General features: G+C 45.7%; 1 protein-coding gene across 2 annotated transcripts in view; it reads left to right on the top strand.

The window, feature by feature from the left end:
• The first annotated feature begins 336 nt into the window (after positions 1-336).
• LOC115177206 (igLON family member 5) overlaps positions 337-19,335 on the top strand; it is a 152,261-nt gene continuing 133,262 nt past the window's right edge. The window contains exon 1 of one of the 2 annotated variants that reach the window (XM_029737794.1): positions 337-941. In XM_029737794.1, coding sequence (XP_029593654.1) covers positions 881-941 — 61 coding nt within the window. In that variant the 5' untranslated portion in view covers positions 337-880. The remainder of the gene's footprint in view (positions 942-19,335) is intronic. The other variant, XM_029737785.1, reaches the window with a different exon arrangement.

The raw sequence follows: 19,335 nt of genomic DNA, 5'->3' as shown, positions 1-19,335 counted from the left end.
CCTCGTAGCTCCACCTATCCCTCTCTCACTCTACCTCGGTCCCTCTTGTATAGTTATTATGTATGTCCCCCTGTGGACCACTGTTTCTCCGAGTACTGCAGCAAGACTAAGCCTGCTATAAATCACATTGCATTATCACCGCGCCGTTTTCGCCTCGCGCTTTTACCCGCCCACCATGCACCTCGGATTGGCCAGTCCGCGTCCTTTCCCACCCTCTCCGTTAGGGGCTGCAGTGCAATAGTAGCTCCCGCCCCCTTCCTTGGTGGCGATGATTGGAAGAAAGGAGTTCTCCTTGAACTGTCAATCATTCCTTTTCTTGCGCGCTTCGCATTTGTTGTTTCTCTGAGCAATGCATTGAGTGCAGGGCGACAAGACGCGCTGCATACCGACAGAGATAGAGGAGAGTAGGCTAATTACGGGACGAATTGGCTACTACAGAACGCACATATTGTATCCATTAGTTTGCAATGTTCTGTCGAATATTTGGCAGACAACAGTTGAGTATTTACCGTTGTGTCTAGGTGCGCATTTGAGCACATTTTTGCTCTCCAAACCATTGAAAACAACATTAATTCAGTGTCTGGAATATTTGAGATTTTTGCACCAGGATTTTGTCATTTGGCATTCCCTCTACGTCTGCGAAAACATCAACAATCCCTTCTTTGGCTAAGGGGGATCATCAACGACAAAAGTCAAGGGGATAGACTCATGTTTTTGTTCAGTCACATGTAAAAGCAGTTGGTTATTACTGTTGGACATACATAAAACACACCAGGTAGATCTTTTTACATTTTTTTCCTGCAAAGGACTCCATACAAGGGGACTACACCGGTATTCTACTACGAAAACAACAACTAAAAATCCATCGAAACATCAAAACATGAGCTGCCCAGTCTTACGAAACGTGTTCGCTGGTTTGCTCCTCGCATTGCTGTCGAAAGGTAAGTTCTAGTACGCTACTTTGATTTGATGTTGCCGCTGGATTGGATCCATACGTGCATCGTCCCCTTCATTCTCTCTGGTACGGTGCTGGAGGTGAATACTAATGCCGAGGCTTCGTGATGGGGGTCTACCTGCTTATGAATCATGCGTGTGTGTGCTACAGTGCACACTCGGTTTTCATTTGCTCACAGTTTGGAGAGTGAGAGATGGGGAGGGCGCGCGCGCGCGAGAGAGGTGTGAGTGGATGAAACAGTGAGTGTGCGTTAGCATGTGGTAGGTATAGGCTACAGCCTTTGCGCAGCGCACGGCTCCATCTTCAGCTTGCTTGTAGCCTACGAGGGGTGCATGTTAACATATTTCACTTCAGAATTCGAGACACCCCGTCCCCATCCTCTCTGGTCTATCAGAAGGCGGGCGCATTCCAATACGTGACATGATTGATCTGGTGCTAACCCGGCGCACATGACGTTCGTAGTATGGCGCTCACACTGCTCCTACATACTTTCCGATGCAGTACAAGCAGTTGACAAGAGTGTAGCAAAAAAAAAAAACATTTTCTGCAAAGTTCAGAGATAACAATAGACAGAGAGATAGAGCTTGGAGCATTCCAACACGTATAGGGCACTCTGTACAGTGTAGCCTACTAACCTTCACTACTTTCCCTCGCCGTGGCTAATTATTTATCCACCACATTGTCTGTTGCTTTTAACGTTTTCAAAGATAATTGTAAGATAATGGCGGTGCTCGCTTGTACATCCGGATGATTCATAGGGGATTTCAGTATGCTTCGTTATTAATTCCACAAAGTATGGAGGCGCCTCATAAATTGGACAATGGTTTATTCTGTGTGTTGTGCAATGTGCACTGCAGAGGATTGGGGAACTTGGGCATCACAAAAGTGCTATGTCATGTGGAGCGCCTGAATATAAATAGCATTGCAATATAAGTTACAGCCCTACTGCTTTTCATTTCCTACAGTGGCCTATATTATAACAATCTTGCGGGTTTGTTGTATCTCAATCCACACACTGTTGATGTTGTTGTAGATTCTCTTATGCCTCCCCCCGCGCTCCTTCCAACATCTGGTGCGCCCCTTTGCGCACGTGCGTGACGCAAACCACATATTAAACCACACATTAAACCAGACATCACACATGCGTGCCTCGATTACGCTCCCTCATTACCTGTGGGAAATCATGAATGAAATAAATAACCTGGCCTTAATAACAATAATTGATGTGTCAGTGTAATAAGATGCTATAATTGCTCACAGATGCAGGCAGGGCCGGGGTAGATTCCTACTCCCATGTTCCTTCCGGGCAGGAGTAGTGGACCCAGCTGGTTATGGTGAGGTTCGAGTAGGGCCTAGGTTACATCAGGAATGGGGCAGATGGACAGCCCAGCAAGACACAAACACCAAACAGAACAGCATGAAACCATATGATTACAGCCCATATTGGGTTCACAGTACCAATTCACAACCTGCTTTTAAGATTCTAAGGGCATATGAATTGATTGAGCTAAAATTGCATTTCACAAACCTACCATATCCACATATTCTAGCACTAAACTGTACAGTTGATGAATGAAGCCTAGAGAGGCCATATTCTTGTTTTAGTGTGTCGCACATTAAAAGTTATGGTTCGCAGTTGACTGAGAATACTGCATATAAGCGTCATCTTCGTTCTGTGTGGTACATCGACACTACAGCATGACGTTGACTGGGAGTATATCATTGCCGTCTTTAGAAAATGATGTAGCCAGTTTCCCGGCTGCTGCTACCGCCACACACCCACTCATGTGGAGGCATGCATGAATGATGAGGGAGGAAGGATGGAACACAGCCATTAAAAGCCTGGTCAGCTCCCTGTTAAATCATGCAAGGTGCCCCAAAGACGTGAGCATGTGTAGTGCTCATTGGAGTGTGTCAGATGGAGTCCTCACTCCCAAATGGACCCTCCCTTAGTCCCTCATCCTATGCACCTGTGTAGATCTGTGAGGATTGAATAGGTACTCCTATAGCTTGCCAGGGAGCTTAGACCTATACAGTACTCTCGGATATACAAAAATGCACAGGGTGTAAGGGCTGGGGGGGCTGGGGTGGGGGGGGGGGGTTGGATTGGGCATATCATTCTCCGTTGCTATTTGGGTCATTTATAAATCAAGCTTGCACTGCTTGATTGAAGCTACATCCATTTAGTCATTGATCAGCACTCCGGTTAGGCTGATATTACCATTAGCTACGAAGTGTCAAACATCATGTTGGTTTCTGCTGACCTGTGCAGTGACGTTCGAAGTTGTAGCTGTTGCGCCTCTAAGCACAACGCCTCGTGAGCATTCTGAGGAGCACCTAATGTGCCATGGCCCTTTCGGCTTAATGGCTTTGGCTGTATTGGACTGAGAGATGCTAAGTCATTAGTTTCCATCCTCAGACAGAGTGATAACCAAGGTCGTGTTCATTATGGCACACAGTACCAAAATGTTATGCAGTGGAACATGAAAACTAATGTTTCTTATTGGACAAGTTCAGGTAGTTCCTCCCTGTTTCAGTCTGTTTTTTATCCGTTTGCTGCCTAATGAATTTTATGTGGTTATTGTTCCTAAGGCAGAGAGGAGTGCCCCCGTAGCAAAACGGTTTACAATGGAACACAAAAACTACTTGTCATTGGACAAGTGCCTAAATTAATAGGACCCAGTTCTCCTAAACCTTTCTCGTCTGTCTGAGATGGCACGCTGGGAGACTTTGCTTCCCACTCACTTTCTCAATGAAAGCTAACTAAGCCTGAGAATATAACTACACGCCCCCACACCAAATTAAACCATTTAGACTCCACAACGAGGATCGCTGTTGTGACAGACACCTGTGGTAAGTATCTGATTACGAGGTTCATGTTAGCATGTACTTTACTTGTAATGATAAATATGCTGCGGTGCTGCTAAAGATGATATTTCATGGTCTAGGAATAGGAGATGCTTGTTTACGACCTCATGATGTATGTCAGTAACACAAGCTAGCAACCGCACAAAGACATAGCACCTGCTTCTATACAGATTCACATTCTAGCACATGCTCCTACGCAGTAACACATTCTATCTGATTACATATCTGTATGCTGAGAGAAATGGCCTTAAGTCAAGGTCACATATCAGCATAACCTGACATTTGACCTTTGGTCTTTACCTTGGTAGCAGACCAAGCTCAATCAAAAGTTCTCTAATCCATTTGGTGCACTACATAAACCTCTCTCTACTTTTCCACATTACAGTCTTTTATCCCTCTCAGACACGTCATCCTTAACCTTTGAAAATACTCTCCTTTATATCGCTGAAGTGTCACACCCTGACCAGGTGAACTCTTCTATTTTGGTCAAGGTGTGGCATTTCTATAGTTTATTTTCTATGTTTTGGTATAGCCTTGCTTTGGGGCGTATTTCTATGTTGGGTTATGTCGATTCCCAATCAGAGACAGCTGTCGCTAGTTGCCTCTGATTGGGGAATCATATTTAAGTTCCTTTTCCCCCCACGATGTTTGTGGGTTGTTGTCTCTTTTTGTTTGAGCAGTAGCGATACGTTTATTCTCTGTTTTGACCGTGTTATTTCAGTCTGAAATAAATAACATGTGTTCGCTCCCAGCTGCGCCTTGGTCCACTTCTTCCTTCCTGCACGACGATCGTTACAGAACAACCCACCAAACCAGGACCAAGCAGCAGAGGAACGAAGAGGAAGGATGGACATGGGCCGAGTTAAGGAGGAGCATTTCCAGGGCGATGGAAGAGTTTAGGGAGACCGAGAGGCATCCCCAATAATTTTTTAGGGGGGGGCACAAGGGCTGTTTGACGGGCAGGAGCTGCCCGCCAGTCAACAGTCGTCGGAGCTGCCCGCCAGTCAACAGTCGTCGGAGCTGCCCGCCAGTCAACAGTCGTCGGAGCTGCCCGCCAGTCAACAGTCGTCGGAGCTGCCCGTCAGTCAACAGTCGCCGGAGTGGTCAGACTGCGCTGAACTGCCGGAGTGGCCAGACTGCGCTGAACTGCCGGAGTGGCCAGACTGCGCTGAACTGCCGGAGGGGCCAGACTGCGCTGAACTGCCGGAGTGGCCAGACTGCGCTGAACTGCCGGAGTGGCCAGACTGCGCTGAACTGCCGGAGTGGCCAGACTGCGCTGAACTGCCGGAGTGGCCAGACTGCGCTGAACTGCCGGAGTGGCCAGACTGCCCTGAACTGCCGGAGTGGCCAGACTGCCCGGACTGTCCCGAGCTGCCAGGCGTCCCCAGTCCAGTCCGGCCCGTCCCTGCTCCCCGCACCAGGTTAGTGGTGCGTGTCCACAGTCCTGTCCGGCCCATCCCTGCTCCCCGCACCAGGTTAGTGGTGCGTGTCCCCAGTCCTGTCCGGCCCATTCCTGCTCCCCGCACCAGGTTAGTGGTGTGTGTCCCCAGTCCAGTCCGGCCCGTCCCTGCTCCCCGCACCAAGCCAGTGGTGCGTGTCCCCAGTCCAGTCCGGCCCGTCCCTGCTCCCCGCACCAGGTTAGTGGTGCGTGTCCCCAGTCCTGTCCGGCCCATTCCTGCTCCCCGCACCAGGTTAGTGGTGCGTGTCCCCAGTCCTGTCCGGCCCATCCCGGCTCCCCGCACCAAGCCGGTGGTGCGTGTCCCCAGTCCAGTCCGGCCCGTCCCTGCTCCCCGCACCAGGTTGGTGGTGCGTGTCCCCAGGCCAGTCCGGCCCGTCCCTGCTCCCCGCACCAGGTTGGTGGTGCGTGTCCCTGGTCCTGTCCGGCCCGTCCCTGTCCCCCGCACCAGGCCCACGGCGCGTGTCCACAGTCCGGCACAGCCTGTGTCCGGTCCACCGGTGATCAGTCCTGTTCCGGTCGGCGGCTCCGCTCCGGAGCCTGAGCATGCCGCTCCACCGTGATCCAGTCCGGCCCAGAGGGGTAAGGCTAGGGTGGAGGCAGGGGGAGAAACACGCCCGGGGCCAGAGCCTCCACCGAGGGTGAGGCGCCCACCCGGGTCCCCCCCCCTAATAGACTTTAGGTTGGTGCGCCGGGAGTACGCACCGTTGGAAGGGGGGTACTGTCACGCCCTGACCAGGTGAACTCTTCTATTTTGGTCAGGGTGTGGCATTTCTATAGTTTATTTTCTATGTTTTGGTATAGCCTTGCATTGGGGCGTATTTCTATGTTGGGTTATGTCGATTCCCAATCAGAGACAGCTGTCGCTAGTTGCCTCTGATTGGGGAATCATATTTAAGTTCCTTTTCCCCCCACGATGTTTGTGGGTTGTTGTCTCTTTTTGTTTGAGCAGTAGCGATACGTTTATTCTCTGTTTTGACCGTGTTATTTCAGTCTGAAATAAATAACATGTGTTCGCTCCCAGCTGCGCCTTGGTCCACTTCTTCCTTCCTGCACGACGATCGTTACATGAAGCCATTTTCAAACAACCCAACAGATGCTTCTAGCGCCAAACTACTCCAAACTAGCATCCACAGGACAAAAGGTGTCCATAATGAATCAAAGGGTACAGGTGCAGGTAGCTGGAAGTGTTACGGGGCGTATCGGGCGCAGGTAAAACAGGCGGGTCGCTGCGTTGCCCGCGATCCCTCTCGTTACAGTGACATATGGGGGACAAGTGGGGTCAAGGCGCGTGGCACATTGTGGCACATGTTGATGGCATGGCCCCCCTGTTTGTGCTCGGTCAAATCACCGGCTTTGGCTGGGAGATGAAGAGCTGCAGACGCGTCTGTGTGCCAGCACCAACAGATGCCTCGAGCTCCTAATCTGGAGGGGCCTCTCTTCCCCTCTTTTCTGCCTCCCTCCTCCTCCCCTGCCTCCCCCCGTTTGAATGCCACCATTTCTGTGCCGCCGTTGTTCTCCAAGCCTGGCTTGCATATGCTCCTCTTTTTTGGAGCCTGTATTTGTTTGCCTTTTTCGCTTTTCTTCTTCATCTATTGCCAGACACCATTGGATGTGAGACTGAGAAGCCCGGGGTTTGAGTCTCTTGGAGTTGCTCTTTTGGAAAGAATAGTAGGGATGCTGGATGCTGAGGGAAGTACAGTCCAAGTCAGAAGTTTACATATAACCTTAGCCAAATACATTTAAACGCAGTTTTCACAATTCCTGACATTTAATCCCAGTAAAAATCCCCTGTCTTAGGTCAGTTAGGATCACCACTTTATTTTAAGAATGTGAAATGTCAGAATAATAGTAGAGAGAATAATTTATTTAAGCTTTTATTTATTTCATCACATTCCCAGTGGGTCAGAAGTTTACATACACTCAATTAGTATTTGGTAGCATTGCTTTTAAATTGTTTAACTTTGGTCAAATGTTTCGTGTAGCCTTCCACAAGCTTCCCACAATAAGTTGGGTGAATTTTGGCCCATTCCTCCTGACAGAGCTGGTGTAACTGAGTCAGGTTTGTAGGCCTCCTTGCTCGCACATGCTTTTTCAGTTCTTCCCACAAATTGTCTATAGGACTGAGATCAGGGCTTGTAATGGCCACTACAATGCCTTGATGTTGTTGTCCTTAATCCATTTTGCCAAAACTTTGGAAGTGTGCTCGGGTTCATTGTCCATTTGGAAGACCCATTTGCGACCAAGCTTTATCTTTCTGACTGATGTATTGAGATGTTGCTTCAATATATCCAAATCATTTTCCTCCTCATGATGCCATCTATTTTGTGAAGTGCACCAGTCCCTCCTGCAGCAAAGCACCCCCACAACATGATGCTGCCACCCCCGTGCTTCACGGTTGGGATGATGTTCTTCGGCTTGCAAGCCTCCCCCTTTTTCCTCCAAACATAACGACGGTCATTATAGCCAAACAGTTCTATTGTTGTTTCATCAGACCAGAGGACATTTCTCCAAAAAGTACGTTCTTTGTCCCCATGTGCAGTTGCAAACCGTAGTCTGGCTTCTTTATGGCTGTTTTGGAGCAGTGGCTTCTTCCTAACTGAGCGGCCTTTCAGGTTATGTCGATATAGGACTCGTTTTTACTGTTTTACTGATACTTTTGTACCTGTTTCCTCCAGCATCTTCACAAGGTCCTTTGCTGTTATTCTGGGATTGATTTGCACTTGTCGCACCAAAGTACGTTCATCTCTAGGAGACAGAACGCGTCTCCTTCCTGAGTGGTATGACAGCTGCGTGGTCCCATGGTGTTTATACTTGCGTACTATTGTTTGTACAGATGAATGTGGTACCTTCAGGCGTTTGGAAATTGCTCCCAAGGATGAACCAGACTTGTGGAGGTCTACAATTTTTTTTCTGAGGTCTTGGCTGATTTCTTTTGATTTTCTCATGATGTTAAGCAAAGAGGCACTGAGTTTGAAGGTAGGCCTTGAAATACATCCACAGGTACTCCTCCAATTGACTCAAAATTATGTCAATTAGCCTATCAGAAGCTTCAAAAGCCATGACATCATTTTATGGAATTTTCCAAGCTGTTTAAAGGCACAGTCAACTTAGTGTACGTCAACATCTGACCCACTGGAATTGTGATACAGTGAATTAATTATAAGTGAAATAATCTGTCTGTAAACAATTGTTTGCAAAATTACTTGTCATGCTCAAAGTAGATGTCCTAACCGACTTGCCAAAACTATAGTTTGTTAACAAGAAATTTGTGGAGTGGTTGAAAAATTAGTTGTAATGACTCCAACCTAAGTGTATGTAAACGTCCGACTTCAACTGTATATATAGCAGTGGCCTTACATAAAACAAGTTAGCTGTGTGCTATTTCACATTTTCAATTAGATTTTTACAAGGCCCTTTTAACATGAACAATTGCCACAAAGTGTTTTCCAGTTGTATGTGGGGAATGTGAGACTGTGTACTGGGGTTTGTGCTATGGATGATGTGCTTCCACCGTATCACCCATGCTGGATGGAGAATTGACAGACAGCCTTGTGTGGTTCGAACTAAATCAGGAAGTGTTGCTATGGAGAGGGGCGCCATGGAGAGAATGGCCCCAAGCGTTTCTGTGGAATCTTCCACTTTTCCACCCCTGCCTATTACTGACCTTATCTTGGCTTAAACATGACTGGCCTTAGGGGCTATTCCATCCACATCTACATCCAAATATGTTTCTGTGGGTATTTGGATTGTTTTCAACCGGGTGAGGGTGGTGAGATGCTGGCCTCTGGAATGGTGTTGTAATGTTAGTGGCTTTCAGGCTGGAACAGTGACTTGGGGTCATGGGGTCAAACTCTAGATGGGCGCTCTGAGTGCGGAGAGGAGGAGGGGGTGATGTGTGATGGGCAGTGCTCCGTCACCTCATTGCCCTGTAGATTTCCTGCTGTGAGTTTTGATAAACACTTCACTGGCCTCCCATATTGGGTCTGGCGAGGCAATTATACATAAGTGTCAGTCCCATAAATAATGATTACAGCCAGGCTTGTTTGTAATTATAATCACAGTTATTATATATGGAGTTCAATGCAATGGAAATGAACCAGGATCACTTTCAATGTGGGACAGGTTCTTTTACTGTGTTTAATTACAGTAATACAGTGTAATACTTCCCTTCTCTCCCACCCCGCCTCCTTGTCCTATTCCCAGCTCAACCCCAGCGGCCAGCGCTGCCCTGTGCATGAATATGTGCATGAGCAATGGGCCCTCAACCTAATAGTAATGAAAAAAGGCCTATGTTTTATTTAACGCAGGAAGAGAAATGCAATTCAAGTGGCAGCAGAATGGATGTGGAGGCAGAGAGAAGTGGGATATATACTGTATACCATAAACCCCCCCCACCCACACACACACACACACACGCACACACGCACACACGCACACACGTACACACGCACACATGCACATACACACACACACGCACGGTCATAAACACACACACTCAAACACCGCCTTTATAGGGCCTCCCGCAAGATGAATTTAAACAATTCCCCCAGTGAAGGTGCGAACAGTAAATCAATGAAGCCCATCGGAGCCAGGAGCACCCAGCCTTGAGAGGTAGAGAGGAACATCTATATATTCATACATCTTTGTGCACATAAATAACTTTCATTGATCTCTTATCAATACAGGCATATAGGGAAAATCGAATATGTCTCTGGCACAGGCTAAATCCTCATTCCTATCTTTCTGGCTCTGAGGCGCCGAGGCTTTAGCCAGGGCATGTAGATTGAGCTATCTGGAGAGAGACAGAGAGAGACAGAGAGAGATAGGAGAGGGTGAGATTTTACCCCCCTCTATCTCTTGTCTTTTTGTGTGAGGGAGTTAGTATCGTTGGAAACACAATTCAGATTAGAGCAGCCGCTGCTTCTTTCTCCTGTGGGAGCTGTGAGGGACCCGGGTCCCGCTTCTCTCCCTGTCCTCATTACCAGAGACAAGAAGCTTCGCTGGCAAATCAATGGAAGAGGCTTAGGAAACTAATGCAGCCTGGTCCATGCCTGATGGGACTGTGGGTGTGTGTGCGTGTGGGGTGGGGGTGGGAGGGGTGTTTGTGTGTGTGTGTGTGTGCGTGCGTGCGTGCATGCGTGCGTGCAAGCGTGGGTGCATTTTTATGTCTGTGTGTGTGTGTGTGTGTGTGTGTGTGTGTGTGTGTGTGTTTGCAAATGCGTAATTGTCTTGTGTTTGGCTATGTGAAGGAGTGTGTTAATTTGTACAACAACACAGGGGAGACAAACATTAGTTTCCACCCTACTGCTCTATTGTGGTCTGTTAGTGTACTCTCCACGCACCCGGTTAACCACGGCAATGTTTACCACTGGGATATGATACCGCAGAAGCCCTATAATTACTTTGAGATAACATTAGATTCATAATCTGAATCCATTTTAGTGCAATACTAATAGGGTGACATGGGGTACGATGCCCCCCCCCCCCCCCCCAAATGTTGGTGGATGATGGCCATGCTATAAAGGATAATAAATCACTACAGTTGACAGATTTTTTTGTTATTTAATAAAATGTATTTTTTTAAAGAAAGAGATCTTTGACCAGCTACTGGGGTAAGATGCCCCCCCCCCCCCCCCCCCATAAGGTTTCACAGAAGTGTCCCTATTTTTATTTTTACCTCACCTGCACGTACAGTAAATTCTCATTCTTCTTTTACCTTTTCCTTACACTTCATTATGTACAGTTAAACCAAAGTCATATTCATTTGAATAAGGCAAGATTTTAAATCCCAGCTGTCTCTAAAATGAAATTCAAGAGCAAACGGTTTTCAATAGTTTGTAATATTTATACCTTTTTGGGAATATAACAGATTAAATATTGATTAAACACACATGCACACACACACACACACACACACACACACACACACACACACACACACACACACACACACACACACACACACACACACACACACACAAACAGCTCGAACCAGACTGGTTGCTTGTGGGATACGGATGGATTATTCTGGGTGCCGCTTCATAAAACCGTAAAACCAGTCTATGCCTGCCAACCGCCTTTCTTTATTGAATGTGTTTTGGATTCCCATCCTCTCCGCCGGGTCAAAGGCAAGTTTTTGGACATCCCATGATGTAAGTCCGAAAAGGGCTCAGTGAAGACTCACTCAAATGGGTGTGGCCTTGGATTTTGACCTGCTTGTCTCGGTGGCGCCTTATGGTTTTGGGTGGCATATTAAAAGCACGGGACTCTGCCTTAATGCCCTGCCCATTTTCAATAGCATTCAGGGCACAATGAAGCACCTCTTTGTCAGATCATTTCTTGTAAACGCTCATCTGAAAAGAAAAAAAATGAAAAGTATTTTAGGAACTGTGGAGAACTGCAGTGTGCGTAAACCTGGTCAAGAACTACAGGAAACGTATGATCTCTGTAAATGCAAACAAAGGTTTCTGTACCAAATATTAAGTTCTGCTTTTCTGATGTATCAAATACTTATGTCATGCAATAAAATGCAAATGAATTACTTAAAAATCATACAATGTGATTTTCTCGATTTTTGTTTTAGATTCCGTCTCTCACAGTTGAAGTGTACCTACGATAAAAATTACAGACCTCTACATGCTTTTTAAGTAGGAGAACCTGCAAAATCGGCAATGTATCAAATACTTGTTCTCCCCACTGTAAGTGAAAGGATAAGTGCAAGATCCCCAACACCCCAAAAAATAAACTACACTGCTCAAAAAAATAAAGGGAACACTAAAATAACACATCCTAGATCTGAATGAATGAAATAATCTTATTAAATACTTTTATCTTTACATAGTTGAATGTGCTGACAACAAAATCACGCAAAAATAATCAATGGAAATCCAATTTATCAACCCATGGAGGTCTGGATTTGGAGTCACACTCCAAATGAAAGTGGAAAACCACACTACAGGCTGATCCAACTTTGATGTAATGTCCTTAAAACAAGTCAAAATGAGTCTCAGTAGTGTGTGTGGCCTCTACGTGCCTGTATGACCTCCCTACAACGCCTGAGCATGCTCCTGATGAGGTGGCGGATGGTCTCCTGAGGGATCTCCTCCCAGACCTGGACTAAAGCATCCGCCAACTCCTGAACAGTCTATGGTGCAACATGGCGTTGGTGGATGGAGCAAGACATGATGTCCCAGATGTGCTCAATTGGATTCAGGTCTGGGGAACGGGCGGGCCAGTCCATAGCATCAATGCCTTCCTCTTGCAGGAATTGCTGACACACTCCAGCCACAAGAGGTCTAGCATTGTCTTGCATTAGGAGGAACCCAGGGCCAACCGCACCAGCATATGGTCTCACAAGGGGTCTGAGGATCTCATCTCGGTACCTAATGGCAGTCAGGCTACCTCTGGCGAGCACATGGAGGGCTGTGCGGCCCCCCAAAGAAATGCCACCCCACACCATGACTGACCCACCGCCAAACCAATCATGCTGGAGGATGTTGCAGGCAGCAGAACGTTCTCTACGGCGTCTCCAGACTCTATCACGTCTGTCACATGTGCTCAGTGTGAACCTGCTTTCATCTGTGAAGAGCACAGGGCGCCAGTGGCGAATTTGCCAATCTTGGTGTTCTCTGGCAAATGCCAAACGTCCTGCACGGTGTTGGGCTGTAAGCACAACCCCAACCTATGGACGTCGGGCCCTCATACCACCCTCATGGAGTCTGTTTCTGACCGTTTGAGCAGACACATGCACATTTGTGGCCTGCTGGAGGTCATTTTGCAGGGCTCTGGCAGTGCTCCTCCTGCTCCTCCTTGCACAAAGGCGGAGATAGCGGTCCTGCTGCTGGGTTGTTGCCCTCCTACGGCCTCCTCCACGTCTCCTGATGTACTGGCCTGTCTCCTGGTAGCGCCTCCATGCTCTGGACACTACGCTGACAGACACAGCAAACCTTCTTGCCACAGCTCGCATTGATGTGCCATCCTGGATGAGCTGCACTACCTGAGCCACTTGTGTGGGTTGCAGACTCCGTCTCATGCTACCACTAGAGTGAAAGCACCGCCAGCATTCAAAAGTGACCAAAACATCAGCCAGGAAGCATAGGAACTGAGAAGTGGTCTGTGGTCCCCACCTGCAGAACCACTCCTTTATTGGGGGTGTCTTGCAAATTGCCTATAATTTCCACCTGTTGTCTATTCCATTTGCACAACAGCATGTGAAATTTATTGTCAATCAGTGTTGCTTCCTAAGTGGACAGTTTGATTTCACAGAAGTGTGATTGACTTGGAGTTACATTGTGTTGTTTAAGTGTTCCCTTTATTTTTTTGAGCAGTATATTTGTTTTTTGGAAGGGAAACATAATACATATATATTTTTTGAACAGCTAACTTCCTGTATTTAAAAAAATAATCATGAGTCAGAGAAAATATTTTGCAGTTTTAAAATGATATTCTACACATTTTGTCAGGAGTCTAAGAGAAAATTGTACAGTTTTAAAGCTGATTTCTTGCAATTCTCCACATTTTGCCATGGGGTAGAGAGAAAAATGTGCTGTTTTATAGCTCATCTCATGCTATTCTTCACATTTTGCCATGAGAATGAGAGAAAATTTTGCAGTTTTAAAGCTAATTTCCTGCATCTCTACACGTTGCCATGAGGCTGAGAGAAAATGTTGCACTTTTAAACTGTCCAATGAAAATCTCACTTTTAAAAGTTCATATTATGTTAACTCATACTCAAATAATGTTGTTGACTCGTTTACTTACATTGGAGAAAAAAAAACACTTCAAAAGCCCAACCTCAAACTTGTATCTTAAACAGAAATGCGTAATATTTCCTCATACAGGATGAGCTGGCCAATCAGAAGTTTACTCGCGTGAATATTTTTAATGACCGGTATATGCCCAGACCATTCTGTTGTTGGGGTACACCCACACCATTCCAACACAGAAAATGCTTTTTTACATACTTAATTACTATGTTTTGGAATTCAAACTATTTCACTCATATTGTAATTAATTATAGGTCAGATTTAATAGAAATCTGGAAACACTGGACAGTTACTTTAAAGGTAGACTTTTGGCAAAATGCTATAAACGTCTTTAAACTGTATAAATGATCGATGCAATGGTAATTTAATGCTTAAAAGTGGATGAATAAGATATTTGGCTACAGAAATGCAATTTCTTACCACTCTCTACATCTTCCATCCAAAAACAAATCCTGTGAAATTACATCAACACATATTGGAGGAGTTACTGGTTAACTACAAGTGGCTAGCTTAGCTAACGAAGTAGCTATGTCAGTCACGGCGTGCATGACAAGAATGACACATCAATGAATCACCAAAGGCACACTCCATTGCTGTTTGAAAATTCAGAAAGAGGAGTTGGACCGTTTTCGCACCCAAGTCAACCTTAATTACCTGCAACTCTACACATGTTGCCATTGCTTATGACATCTTCATATGCTATCTGGGGGGCCCATGAACTCCAACCCCTACCCCCAAAAATAAAAAAATAAAACAAATATTTGTGTTTTTTATTTTAAAGAAATGATTGGGGTGACGAATCTACCTGTTCTGAATATTGAGGGGGACACAGGTCCTCATATCCCCTGGGGTCAATTTTGTCTATGCAATGCATCCAGAGGGAAACTAGCTGTCCTTCGGCTACACAATAGTGCTACCCTAGAGGGTGCTGTTGAGGCTACCGTATACTTTGCAAACTAGTCATTGCAAACCAGTGTGTCTTAATCAGTTCTTTGGTGAGCTGTGAATATATTTAGTACAGTTTTACAAAAAAGATATAACTTTTTTAATGTTTCACCATTTTATTTTTATGAAATTGACTTAGTAGGATGGTCCTCCCCTTTCCTCCTCTGAGGAGCCTCCACTGTTCCACTCTAACAACAGCTTAACCTGCTTTCAGAAATACTATCTGTTAAGCACTCAGCTTGTCAGAAGCTGTTTTCATGCTACAGCATAGTTTTATCCTTCGCACATCCTTACACCTCTTGTGTTGTTGACAGTGCAACTACAGGCTGCAACTAATGCAAAAAATATCTTGCTGTAACAAATACTCTCTGTCAAGTGCTCAACTTGTCAGAAGTTGTTTTTAGCCCACACACATCTACGGCAACTCTAGTGTTGTTTACAGTGGTAAAACTATGTGCCGGGATGCAATGAATGCTAAATCATGGTGTCATGTTGTGGTTTTTAGTCCTTTCACTGCCTCTCTTGGTCTATCAAGGCTGGAGGTTTTTGGGTCGGAGGAGGGAAGGAGAGGAGGGAAGGTAGGTGGGAGAGAGGAATGGATGGAGAAAGGGAGGGTGGGAAATAAATAAAACAGAGAAAAACAGATCAATAAAAATTTCAGCAGCTGGCTCGTACACTCCTCCTCAAGCCAAAAGATGGAGAATGAGAGGGATGGAGAGAGGGAGAGAAAGAGAAAGACAGAGAGAGAGAGGTAATGGCAAAATGTGTGGGAGAGAGGGAACCAGATAGAGGGAGTGGGAGAGAGAGTGCCAGATGTACATAGACAGAGAGAGAGAGCAAGAGACAGGGTGAGAGACAGGGTGAGAGAAGGGTGAGAGAAGGGGGAATAGCGACACGGGGAGTCAGCCGTTGAGACTGAGAGAAACATGTTGCTGAGATATCATCAACTGATACTTTCCATTCATTGCCCTCCTACTGCTCATTTCATAGTGATTAAAGACACAGGCCGAGCATTATACACTATACTGTATATACAAAAGTATGTGGACACCCCTTCAAATGGGTGGATTCGGCTATTTGAGCCACACCCGTTGCTGACGTGCATAAAATCGAGCACACAGCCATGTAATCTCCATAGACAAACATTGGCAGTAGAATGGCCTTACTGAAGAGCTCAGTGACTTTCAATGTGGCACCGTCATAGGGTTAGGGTTTCCAACAAGTCAGATCATCCAATGTCTCGCCTGCTAGAGCTGCCCTAGTCAACTGTAAGTGCTGTTATTGTGAAGTGGAAATGTCTAGGAGCAACAATGGCTCAGCCGCGAAGTGGTAGGGCACACAAGCTCAGAGAATGGGACCGCCAAGTGCTGAAGCATGTAGCGTGTAAAAATTGTCTGTCTTCGGTTGCAACACTCACTAGTGAGTTCCAAACTGTTTCTGGAAGCAGCGTCAGCACAAGAACTGTTCGACGGGAGCTTCATGAAATGGATTTCCATGGCCAAGCAGCCCCACACAAGCCTAAGATCACCATGTGCAATGCTAAGCGTCGGCTGGAGTGGTGTAAAGCTTGCAGCCATTGGACTCAGGAGCAGTGGAAATGCGTTCTCTGGGGTGATGAATCACGCATCACTATCTGGCAATCCAACGGACGAATCTGGGATTGGCGGATACCAGGAGAACGCTACCTGCCCCAGTGCATAGTGCCAACTGTCAAGTTTGGCGGATGCCAGGAGAACGCTACCTGCCCCAATGCATCGTGCCAACTGTCAAGTTTGGTGGAGGAGGAATAATGGTCTGGGGCTGTTTTTCACAGTTCGGGCTAGGCCTCTTCTTTCCAGTTAAGGGAAATCTTAACACTACAGCATACAATGACATTCTAGACAATTCTGTGCTTCCAACTTTGTGGCAACAGTTTGAAGAAGGCTCTTTCCTGTTTCACCATGGCAATGGCCACATGCACAAAGCAAGGTCCATACAGAAATGGTTTGTTGAGATCGGTGTAGATTAACTTGACTTGCCTGCACAGAGCCCTGACCTCAACCCCATCGAACACTTTTAGGATGAATTAGAATGCCGACTGCGAGCCAGGCATAATCGCCCGACATCAGTGCTCGACCTCACTAATGCTCTTATGGCTGAATGGAAGCAAGTCCCCGCAGCAAATTTCCAACATCTAGTGGAAAGCCTTTCCAGAAGAGCGGAGGCTGTTATAGCATCAACGGGTTGACCAACTCCATTTTAATGCCCATGATTTTGGAATGAGATGTTCTACTATGTACTGTTTAATTCAAAGGGAGTGAGTGGGAGATAGGGGGAAGGAGCTAGAGAGATAGAGGGTATATGAAAGTGGACAGGCCGGAGAGAATAAGAGTTATGAAAATATGATTGAAGAAGGGTGCATAGAGAGAGGGAGTGGGAGAAAGAGAGACAGATGGCAAGAGGGAGGAAAGAGGGAGGAGGAGGAGAAGGATAGAAGAAAAAAGGATGGAAACAGGCGGTGATCGAGGTGGATTGATTCGTGGGACAGATGATTCGATTAAATAGTAAATGGCAGGTTTTATCCCTGCCAATAAAAAAGTATTCTCGGCGAGTGGGCGTTGTAAAACTGTTTCAGGGTCAGTTGCTGTGTGATATTGCGGTGGTAAGGATTTGGCGCTAATGTGATATTCTACTCATTAGGGATTCGTTCCAGGGAGGCACATACCTCGAATAATTCTAATAAGATGCTCTTACATTCCGGGTGGCACTGTACACTGCATGACAATAAGTGGTTAGGAGCTTGGTGAGACCGCCAATGGCCAAATAAGCCCACCACATACCCTGTGAAATATCCCTTTTTAAATTGCCTGTATATAGGAAATAGTGGGTTGTGTCAGTGTGTTAGCAGCGTGACTGTGGGACTCGTACCATTTCGGGAAACAACATAATTGGTAAGGCGATCCAGCCTGATGCACAGTGGTAGGCGGTGGTGGGCACAGTGCAATGCCCCTACTCACCATCGCTGTGCCACTTCTCTGCCACCATGAAGAGAATCACGGCAATTTTGTTGTCATTTAGGGCTGGCACGTGGTCGGCTGTTCCAGCTGTGAAGGTGCCAGTGGGATTTTCTGGTAATAAAGAGTCCATGTTAGCAGCACGCATCTGACAGTAAAGACTCAGTTAGGCAGGATTTTCGCCGCAAATTTCACTGTGACAGCTCCCTAACGACACTTACAGGAGCTGTTTTACACCGGTATGAAAAGATTCCTCTCCCTCTATTACCAGTGGGTATTTCATTAATAGGTATGAAAAATTATTGGCATGTGTCTGATCTAAAATATTCCCATATTCCGACACTAATTCATTTGGAATGAGATGACGGGGAGAAATAAATTATTTATTGTTTTGTGATATTTCCCATAATTTGGTTTAAGGTGAGATTGCTCTGAGTGATTTGTGTGGCAATAGTCTTGTAATTGGGTTAAGATGGAGATTGGGCCAGGTTATTGTGTGGTGATATTTCTAACTAATTGGATGTGGTGTTAGATACCACACTTGCTAAACGTCTGTGTTGTCTTGCCAGTTCAGTAATGCACGTTAGAGTGAGATTCCATTAGTGTATTGTGTGGTGGGGAGGACAGAGGAGGGGTATTCTACCAGGATGTTGTGGATTGTCGCATGCAGAGAATTCCAATCACACATTCTAGTCTTTTGACAGTATTGTCTTGTAAGGTTCTGGTTGTTTTGAAAATGTCAGACTCAATCCAAAGAAGATGCCTTAGTCTGTGTGTGAGGATAATTCCATAATTATATTCTAAAAGTGTGTATGGTTGTGTACTGTTGCCCTAGGGATGAATGTGTGGTTTTAATAATTAAAATCTGGAGCTCTAATGGAGCTCTGACTTTGATCAATTCTGAGCAGTGAACTATATAGCGCATAGAATAAGCTATAGCTAGCCTATATAGCACATAGAATAAGCTATAGCTAGCCCATATAGCACATAGAATAAGCTATAGCTAGCCCATATAGCACATAGAATAAGCTATAGCTAGCCTATATAGCACATAGAATAAGCTATAGCTAGCCTATATAGCACATAGAATAAGCTATAGCTAGCCTATATAGCACATAGAATAAGCTATAGCTAGCCTATATAGCATATAGTATAAGCTATAGCTAGCCCATATAGCACATAGAATAAGATATAGCTATGCCTATATAGCTCATAGAATAAGCTATAGCTAGCCTATATAGCACATATAGTTTCTGATTACTCTTAATTAGTTAAACTGTGAATAAGCATACTTGATAAATGAGGCTTACAATTCCTAAGATTTACAGTACATTCCAGAAATAAAGAAAT

This window comes from Salmo trutta, chromosome 3 (assembly GCF_901001165.1).
Source record: "Salmo trutta chromosome 3, fSalTru1.1, whole genome shotgun sequence".
Classification (NCBI taxonomy): Eukaryota; Metazoa; Chordata; class Actinopteri; order Salmoniformes; family Salmonidae; genus Salmo; species Salmo trutta.
The sequence above is the reverse complement of the archived record's forward strand: the minus strand, read 5'-3'. Positions and strand labels throughout refer to the sequence as shown.